Source organism: Stegastes partitus, unplaced genomic scaffold (genome assembly GCF_000690725.1).
Source record: "Stegastes partitus isolate 25-593 unplaced genomic scaffold, Stegastes_partitus-1.0.2 Scaffold695, whole genome shotgun sequence".
Taxonomy (NCBI): Eukaryota; Metazoa; Chordata; class Actinopteri; family Pomacentridae; genus Stegastes; species Stegastes partitus.
In genome coordinates, this window is record NW_007578426.1 from 350,026 (window position 1) to 360,702 (window position 10,677).

General features: G+C 41.5%; 1 protein-coding gene across 1 annotated transcript; it reads right to left on the reverse strand.

Moving 5' to 3' along the window:
* Positions 1-3,594: 3,594 nt before the first annotated feature.
* On the reverse strand, positions 3,595-9,498 carry LOC103363853 (G protein-activated inward rectifier potassium channel 1-like; the record flags this gene model as incomplete). Its single annotated transcript, XM_008290793.1, has 2 exons — positions 3,595-4,259; positions 9,282-9,498. Coding segments are annotated over 2 exons (882 nt in total), but the record flags the coding sequence as incomplete, so codon positions are not given.
* Positions 9,499-10,677: the final 1,179 nt, after the last annotated feature.

A 10,677-nucleotide genomic window follows, 5' to 3' on the forward strand; every position in this document is an offset into this window, starting at 1 on the left:
TAGAAACTGGATGACCAATAATCACCCATTTTACAAATTTGCACAGTCCTTCAGGTCAACTGTTCTGCAGATACAGAAGGAGTCTTCTTCCTGAAGGGGGCATAGACAAAAGGACCTCAGCTGCATTTAAAGCTAATGGAAACCGTTTAGACCAGAACTAAAACCAGGAGTTATATAATGAAGCTGAAATCAACCGTCTTTGCAGTATTTTGAGCTGAAAACTAAAAAGCACATTTTACTGACATGTGAGAGCTTCATTAATTTGCTACAAGAGACATAAAATGCGAACTTTAAACAAGGAGACTTTGCTGTTTTGCAAATTCTGGTATCCAAGGATGTTGTTTTTGCTGCAAGGTAGCAAACTGTAGGCTGTTGTAGGTGTATTAACTGGGAATCCGGTGGGAGATGCATTAATGCTAATGTGTTCTAGTTTTTATAGGACTGTTTTCACATGTTTTCAACAATTATTTTCACTACCGTCAGTTTACTCTGAGAACGCAAACTGCTACAGCTCCAAAGTGGAAGAAACTGACCATATTGAACCATTATATCACTCTTAAAGAAGACGTTGAGGTTGTTTTTCTTAATAAAACAAATAAAAAATGAACAACCGCTGTTCCCCCACTTTAGTAATAACAGCACAATAGGTGGTTGTCAGTGAGAATTAATTTTAACGTGAAATAGCCCAATTCATAAATCACACCTTTCTATTCCTAATTAATTACTGAAACAGTAGGTCATTTAATGAAAACAATGATTAACTCTAAGCGATGAGTCGATCCCTGTTAGACTTTCTGCTCAATCATCACATTCACTTTCATTACTAACTGTTTTGTGTGAAATACTGCATCTGTTTTTTTTTTTTCTCTCCTCCTTTTCTGTGTAATCAGAAGCAGCATGAAAAAACATGACAAAGCCTGTAAGTGGACAAACACACAGCTCTGTGTGCAGCTGAATCAGAGGAATAGAGTGTTCAAAGCAGTTTAAGCTCTGTGTAAACTGAGTGGGTGATCGAAGCTGTGGATTCGTGGCGAGGAGGGGGAGGTTTCTGCGAGTCGAAGCAGTGGGGGGGAAAAAAAAAGTCTCCTTCCTTCATTGATTTCCTCGTCTTTGTGCTGCTGTAGCGGTCACATTAGGGGCTTGTGTGTACTTGAGATTCGCTGACCTTGTAGCTTTAAGTTTATCGTGGAGCTACACGTGTCAACCATTTGTGTTCTAGTCTCAGTTTCACGTTGTTGTTACCGATCTGTAAATCTCCTCTTTCACTGGATGCAAAACCTGACCGATTATTAAATAAAATCTACTGCGTGCGCGTACAAGCGAATGCTGCGGTCATCTCCACCGACATAAATTGGAGACGAGGCTACGTAATGCTTTGTTTGGGTGTGTTGACGATGATGCCTCAGTGACCACATTCTCCTCCTTCCTGGAACAATGCCTCCATCCTCCAATAAACACTGTTTATATCTCTGTCTTCGCAGTGGTGTATATATCGCTCTATCCCCTGTCTCTCTTGTATATATCTACTTTATGCACCGAGGAGTTATGGGATTGTGCCTACACAGTGTCGGTTACCCAAGAGAGGAAAATAGGGCATTAACAGCAGCCTATTAAAACTACATTGCATTACACTGTTGGATTACTTAATAAAATCTTGCAAAGTTGTTGCAGTACACAACAGAAGTGAGTACACCCCTGTGCATTATCACCTAAATGTCAAATGCTTCGACACCGCGTCACCTTACAGTAACTGCATTGCTTCTTAATTGAGCAGTAGGTATTATGTAAAATTAAAAAATGACAGTTCAGATTTATTATAATAAAACACACACTCCCCAATAGGAACTCAATAACACAAAAAATCTGTATATGTTTCATAACTGAGATTCAAATCTTTTATTTGTCCACTTCTTCTTATGTTCCCCTTTTTATTTTTGACAACAGACCCAATCTGCCTGAGCATGGAGGATGCTAGATGTCTAGAAAAATGTTCTTCCGTTCTTCAGAAACTATTTTTTTCAGCTCCTCTTTTGCTGCAGGGCTTGTGTTGCTCTACCATTCCCTTAAAAACACCCCGAAGGTGTTCTATTGGATTCAAGCCAGGCAACACACTTGGCCAAGCCACAGTTTTCACAGTTTTTCTTTAGAAACTCTTGTGTGATTTTGTGCTTTGGGATCAATATCGTGCTGGAATATTCCTCTTCTTCAAGCTTCTGCAGACTCGGAGTCATCTTGTCAGTCAGTGTTTTGTTATATCCACAAGCATTTATGGTGCATCTATAAAAGCCATCTCCCCAACACCTTTTTACCTCATGCGGCTCCATATGATCACAGTTCTGTGCTTCACTGTCAGAACTACGAATTCACTGTGGTCGTCCTGGTCAGGTTCACACCAAACATGCTGGACCTCATCTGAGCTGAACATTTATCTTGATCTCATCTGATCAAAGAATGTGCCTCTGATATTCTTCTTTTCGTGCTATACAGTGAAGTTAAATTATGTAATTTTGTGCTTAAGCATGTTTAATTTCTCGGATGCTGTCCATAGTGGTCATGTACTGTACCGTACACTGTTTGAGCTGTCACAGAAATTCAAATTTTCATTTATAACCCCTGACCAAGTCTACAGCACTTGCCTGTTTCCATTTCTGGCCTAAATTGCGCATATAGTTCACTGTCTGCGTCATCATTTTAGTCGAACGACCACTGCACCTCTGATTAGTGGTACTACAGCTCCTTCTATACCTCCTGATTACTGCTTTGTTCAACTGCTTTGTTGTTGATTACAGATCTTACTATATTCTTTTTCGTCTTTGTCAAGTCTAACAATCCCATTTTAGTTTAGTTCCTTCTGCAATTTAATTCAATGTGGAGCCATGATGAAGGCATGCAGACAGACACAGTCTATAGATCCAAGACTGAGAAGGTTCTGATGGTCTCAGCTCATTTTATAACCATGTTCATGCAATTACGGGTGAATGGTCATCACAGGTGGACTACAGTAATCACACATTTATTCACTTTTGTCGCATTGGATTTCTACTTTGGGACCTATATTTTCAATATAGACTTGATTGTTCATTGTTTAGAAATGATGCCATTACCGAGGTTTGATGCTAAATTTTTGAGTCATCTGACATTTAAGTGATATTTCACAGCTGTGCACTCACTCAGGTCATAACTTAAATACTTCTGCTGTGACAACAATAAAAACACAAGAAAAGAGAAAGATCAAACAGCATTTATTATCATCTTAATATAATTTATATTTAGATAAAACTAAGATTGGCTATTAAGTTATAGTTGTGCATACATTAAACAATGGATTTAGTGTATACATGCACACCTCTTGCAGGATGATCAAGTTTGCATTAAGCATGAAGATTTCTTGTCGTTTTGTGTGTAACAAAGCCTGCATGAATGCCTCTGCTATGAAGCACAAAAGTCACAGTAATTCCAGTGAAGTCTCAAGGAAAAAAAACGAATCCATAAATTGTCAGTGAACCGTCTGATTTTGCCTCCCAGGGTAGAGTTCACCTCTGAGGCCTTGTGGGTTTCCTCCTGTGTGGAGGAAAGTTTTAGTCTGTTGTTTTCTCAGCGGTCAGCGTTCATCTTCCGTAGCTTTGGTGGCAGAGTGTCCTCCAGCCTCCTCCCAGTTGAAAGAAGAGGGCTGTGCATGGGGACCGGGGCCGGGGACGGCGTGGGCGGCAGGCTCTGCTGGTACAGGTTTCCGGTGGACTGGGTCATCGGATCGAAGCCCACCTTGAAGGACTTGAGCTGCAGCCGAGTCTCGGTCTCGGGTCCGGGCGAGGAGATGAGGCGCTGCAGCTTCAGCGGCAGGTCTCCGGTGCTGCAGGCCTTCTCCGAGTGCTGGGAGGTGAGCAGGAGAACCTTCCTCTGCAGGTCCTCTTTCCCCGACGAGCTCATCCTCTGCAGTTTGCTCGGCAGTCGACCCCCGGCGCCCCCGTGGCGACCCCTTTCCTCTGAGGTGTTGATGCAGTCCACGGAAAACACCCGGTCGCGTCGGGCGCCGTGGCTCTCAGTCAGTGCGGGGGTTGGAGTGGATAAAGGCGAGGGCAGTGAGTTCTTCTCTTCGTGTTCTTTGACGCTGTACGGCGGCGTCGGTACCTCGAAGGTGCTGTGGAACTGAGAGTAGTCCACCCTGAAGAAGCCTTCCTCCAGGGACATCACCGGCAGGAAACGGTGGCCCCACAAGACCTCGTCCTCGGTGTAAGATGTACGTGCCTGGCATGTCATACCTGGAAGAGAGTGACAGGGGAGTAATAGATTTAATAGCTGCCATTAAATGAGGTTGCAGCAAAACAATTATTGGCTGATAAGGCGGAATGCGAAAGGGCAGCGCTCCCTCCTATTATCTCTGTTTCCTCTCTGCTTTATTACTTGTGAAGACGTTGTCATGCTACCTTCTGTGCAATCATCTTGTTCCATTTAGTCACATAGAAGGAATTTAAAAACGTGGCATTCTCATGGAAGCAACCGCAAAAACATTACAACCTACTACTTCATGTCTTTCTGATTTCGCTCTAATGTGCTGAAATGGAATATTACACGAGATGAAGGACAGCTTTACAAAAAAAAGTACAATCTTATGTTGTTTTTCCTTTCTGGAGTTCATGCCTCTGTAGTTTCTGTTTGCTCACTTTTTCTGCCATGAATGTAGGTGAGAGGTGAGCGACGCTCGTTATCAGCGCGGCTTGTGATAATTGCCAGTTTAAATCAAATCAACATAATTAACAATCGCCCAGCGCCATGTTCTGGCATCAATACATCGATGGCAGGAGCAAAAGGTCCTGGTCCTGGGCCTGTCATGTCGTTATTGTAACTTGTGGTTTAACAGGCATGCTGTCTTAAGAAGAAGAAAAAAATACACCATTTATCAGAGTCAGAAATTGTAAAAACTAAGAGGATTATCAGATTTTGAACTTTGTGATGGTCTTGAATTTCATCTGCCTTGAATTTCACATCTGCGATGAGCTAATCTAAACTTTACTACTGTGATATTTTCTCAAAATCACTTTATTCTGCAAATTCTATAATCAGCCAAAGTAAACTCTTTATGCTAATAAGATTCTGAAAAAAGAAAAAAGAAAATATTCTGCTCTTCATGACATAACCTGGAGGCCATTAGTGACTCAGCTGCAACCATCAGTCATGTGACAAAAATTCAGGAAAGTTTTTTTTTTAAGACTTCATATCATTATAACTGTGTAATACCTCACAAATGACATATTTAAGTCCTCTCTCCTTCTATTCATGGTGGTGGTGCTTCCATAGAGGTGCAGGACTTTATAGTGCAGTGAAAAATGAGCCCACTGTAGTAAAAATTCAACAGGAGCCAAAAAAAACCAAAAAAACACCCAGAAGCTGCTTCTGGTTGAGAGAGTTAATGACAATGTATTGAGAAGAAATGCAACAATTTTCTAGAAATACTGGTGCCTGCATGTCTGCTCAAATAATTCCAGCTTTGTTAAATACATTTTTCTTCCCTCTCCATTTGACCTCAGCTCTTGTAAAATAATTTTCTTGACATTTGGATTTTGGTTGGCGGTCCTTTGCGATCAATAAGCACTTAGGCCACATTTTTTCTGATCCAGTAACTCTGCTACAACCTGAGCTTTTCTGTTAAACACTACAGTTAGCTGAGGAGTAGGAGTCTGATCCCGTCCCTCTGAGGGATGATATGAGCAGTGTTATGTCATAGCCCGCTGCTATTCCAGGCTCACCACTCATCTTCATCCACAGAGAACCTTCAACAGTCCTACATCTACTCAAAGGTCATTTTTATCCCCAATTAGCCCAGAGGCTTAGCTTTAATTACAATACTGAGTCGGGGATCATTTTCCAGCTGTATCTTCTTCTCTTAGCAGGAGAATGATTGTATTCCTGCGGATGCATACGAAGGCAGTAAGTACCAGTGCAGTGGAAGCTGGTGGGTTTAGAGCCTGACAGGCATGCCAGTTTAGTTTCATCATCCGGGCATCATATGGGTATTCAACCAGCTGGTTAATGTTGACTGCATCTTGCATAAAAATAAAAGCCCTCAGCACAACTATGCAAACACTTGGCAGACAGCGAGCAGGGCGTCCCTGAAGAAGACTTTATGTAAAAACTCTGGCAGTAGCCTTCACTGGCACTGTTTACAGAGTGCATAATGATGATTTTCCATTTCTGTTCGACTCTATTTGCATCTGAGCTCTGTTACTGAGTGAGATTTTGAATAAAACACTCTTAAAGAGAAGTGTGTGTCATTGGCACATTACCAAAAGTGTAACCTACAGAGTCCATATATCAGACTAAATGAAAAGGGTGTTAATAAAATGAAATGCCAACAACCCAATGCTCACTGGTTTACAGTGATTTGTGCAGTGGTTTCCTCTTTTAACGCATCCTGTGCTGCTTGGTTTTTACAAAGAAATTGAAAACCAGGGCTCAAGCTTTGGGGTCGAATGTTAATCAGCCGATTATCAGATCTGATTTTGAGCATTTTTCTGAGATAAAATAGAAAGAACTCTTTATGCCAAAGGGAAGACTGATTTTCACAAAGTAATATTAATTAATTAATCCAGGTTGGGGGGGTTAAGCATTCCCTCCATAGTGTTTTATCTATTAAAATAGAGCAATCTTGGGATATATTTACAATTCTTACAATAAAAGTCTTTTCTAATTTTCAGTTCTATTAATAATTGTCATTTAGTCAAATGCTGTTTTAGATTTTATGCTTTCTTCTTCTACACTTAAATGATTTTTATGTTCAACTGGAGGAAAATGTATCAATGTGTTTGAATTGTGACAACTTCTGAAAAAATCATGTTCAATTAACAAAGTACACTGAGTTATTTACATTCTTTACTGTCTGAAATTCTCCAGGCGTGTAAAGACAGTGGAGGAGACTTGAAATCCTAGTTATGTTATGAAGAGTTATAAAGACATTTTCATTCTGTTATCTCAACACAAATTTCGTCTTAAATCAAGTAAAGCAGAATTTTCAGTTTAAAGTCCACATGATATCAAATTTATGCAATGATCAACATTATTTAGTCATCGAAAACCATCAGAATAATGTTTACAACCTACAAAGGTCATCTAACTCAGAAAATTATTGGTTGACCCCAACTTGAGTTGCATCGGTTTCCAATGATATTGATAATGATACTGTTTGGGTGCATCTCTGATTTGTGCATTGATTTTTGTGTTTGCTTGTGTTGACCACAGTCTTGATTACGTCTAATTGCCCTCAGGTTTGGACAGGACAGTGGTGCAGTAGTTAGCGCCGTCGATTTGTTTCAAGAGGGTTCGATTTGGATTTAACCCTGCTGGCCAGCATGCATGCATCCTCCCTGTGCTCGCATTGGCTTTGGCTTCATCCAAAGACATTTAAAATTGGTCATTTCGTGATGCTCAATTGACTGGAGGTGTCAATGTCAGCTGGGATAGACTCCAACCATCTATGACTCCATACAGGATAAAGCGTATCTGGCTAATGAATGTATGGATGTCCTTGAGTCTAGACTGGAACCTTTATCGATCAAGTCTTTTTTCTTTTAACATAAATGTATATGCATTTAGTCCTCGTAGGTTTTGGGTCTATTTGGATGTCACATGAGAATGACTTTTGGATGGAGAAAATCAATTTTCTCCATCTGGGGGCTGAAGTGATTGGATGGTGTCTTAGAATTGATTTGACATGAAGTTGTCAGCCTTTTGCTCAACAGAGAAGTTACATCTAAAGCCAATAAACTGATAATTGCTGCTGGTTCTTATGTAGTTTTGTTGAAGTGTTGAAGATAAAAGACGGTACTGGGTGTAGGTGTCAGTCTGTTGGGATAGACTCCAGCCCTTCGTGACTCCCTACAGGATAAAGCAGCTGTAGCTAATGGATGGATAGATCTCCTTTGGTCTATAGTGGGACCCCTATAGATGACGTCCTTTTTTTTCTTCTTTTTTTTGCATTAATCTATGTACACTTGATCGTAGTAGGTTTGGATCGTAGTCCAGTTTGGATCAAATGAGAATCGTTCGGTGTTTAGTGGAGAAAATCGTTTTCTCCATCCAAAGACCAAAGATGCTCATGTGGTCCCAACTGGACTTTTCAAATAAGGGCTGAAGTGATTGGATGATGGCTTGGAACTGATTAGACATGAAGTTGTCAGCCTTTTCCTCAACAAAGAAGTTACACTCAAACTTGATAAAAACTGATGATCTGTTGCAGTTTTTTTTTTCATGCAGTTTCGTCGCGGCATTGAAAACCGAAAACAATGCCTTTCAGACATGAACTAAAACTGACAAGTACTAGAGCCGCTGCGTGGTGATGTGTCAAGTCTGGTTGAAAAATAATTGAAATGAGACGGGGAGACAATCAACAAGCTGAGCAGCTGTGTCAGCAGCAGCTGGATGTGCCGTTAATGTGTTTGCTTTAATGGGCTGTGCGTTAGTGTGAGGCTGACAGGATATTGTGGACCATTGAAGGTGACACCGGCAGGGCTTCCCTCCTTGGCACTGCGACACTAAACTTCTGGCTGCACCCTGATTTAATGGTATTATCACCAGAGCACAGACCGTGTTGCCTGCCTGCCTCTCTGCTTCCCCGCTGATCCTCCCTCCTGCTTTAAGCCTATTCAGCTCTCTGCTTTCTCCTACAGCGGCGGCACACGAAGGGTTGTGAGGGATGGATAGAGGCAGAGCTGGAAAGAAAAGAGGGGGGATGGATTTATTTGATTCTTCCCTGAAGTCCGATACGTTCCGTTAAATATGCAGCAGAGAGAGCGGTGTTGTCGCTGAGGCTACTCCAGCATGGCTGCCTCGAAGTTTACAGCGGCAGCTTCGAGTTTTCCCTGCTCTCAGCTGTCATCTGAAAAATGGAGTGGAACTTCTACTAAAACCCACCTCATTCATCAAAGTGACACACGCATCTATGACCACAGGCTTTTATTATGCATGGAGTGGGCATAAACCGATTCTGCCGTAATAAAATATCCCTCATAATTCAATCAGGATGTCATTCTCATATGTTGTTCTTACGCTCACTTTTTTTTTTTCTCCCCAGCCCTCCAGTTCTTCAAATATTCAGGACTGGGAAGGTGTGAAAATAAGATTTCACACAGTCGAGATTACGAGTATCTATTAGACAGGTGTGTTATGTGGGTTGATATTGATATTGGAATTTACATTTAGATTGGGAGTGGGGAGAGTGAAGAAGAGAAGCAACGAGAGTGGGAAGAGATACAAAGAGCTGAGGGGGATGATGGGGAGAGATTACTCACCTGTAGTCTCCACGATGCCCTCGAGGATGACGACAATCTCAAACTGCTCGTTCATGAGAGAGCGCTGGGAGAGGTCGAAAAAGGGGCTCTTGGGATTAATTTCATGGCAAATGGTGAGCGGTGAAACCAGGAAGAGCTGGTCTGCTCCCGTCCCGAAACCAACGTCCAACTCGCACTGGTCCAGAGGCAGGAACTCGCCTTCAGGTGTCTGACGAGACTGACAGAAGAAAGGCAGGGGATGGGCGGTGACAGAGGGAGGAGCCAGGAAAGTGAGATAAAAGGTGGAAAAAGAACGCAACAAGGGGATTAGAAGGATGGTTTCCTTTTGTCGTATGTAAGTCAGATCATCAGTCTAGCAGCAGAAGAAATATTCAGATCTTTTGCTTAAGTAAGAACACTGCATTCGGTGCACTGCATGACAAATCCTGCATTCAAAATGTTACCTGAGAGAAAATCTGTAATTATGAGCAGCAACATGCACAAGGTAAAGGTATTGTTTAAAAATGGCCCCGGTGAGCAATATTATCAGGTTGTTATTACAGACGCATCAACAGTTTAATTGCCAAACGAGTTTGAAGGAAACTTTGGAAAGGCTGCACAGCGAACATAGACGGTGTGTATAAGATGGATGTAGCCACCAGTAAGTTACTCATTAGTTTGTGGGCATTTGTGAAGTTTGAATTTTGGCTGTTGCCTTACTGTTCTTTTGAAACTAAACATAATGAGCAGAGGTGGATCTGACTAAGAACTCAGGGACACTACGCACAGTGATACAGTACCAACCTGTCAATCCCATCTATTTTACTCTAAATGGGACCATGTTTTACAAAACGAACATTATGTTGTGTTCAACAAGTCTTGAAACTAAAGATTGAGACCATAGACTCAGTAGGAAAAATTTTAGTGAGGTAACAAATCAACTGAGAAATAAGCTCATTTACTCATAGACTTCTATACAATCTGACTTCTTTTTGCAACCAGAGAAGTCGTCCCCTGCTGGCTGGTAGAAAGAATACACCTGACGGCTGCTGCCATTTTTTAGACACAGGCTATGGGAGTGAACAAATTAGGCTCTGTAGTGTCATCAGAAGGTTTGAGTACAGTCTACATTACACATGGCTAGAAGAAGAGGCCAGGAATTCAATCTTTTTTTTTGCTTGAAAAAATTAGACTTTGGCCACCTAAGTCATCAAGAATTTTGTTGTTGTAATTGTTGCTTCATGTCAGCTGATTCTGGTCATGTTTCACGCTGTCCAGAGGCAAAGACAAAGAGCCAGAGTCATGTGAGTTACGCGTTAACTACACAAGTACTTAATCAGAAAGCATGTTTCTGTCCCCTATGAAGCGTATTAACTTTGAAAAACCACCTAAAGCAAGTGTAAAAACTTCTTTTCCC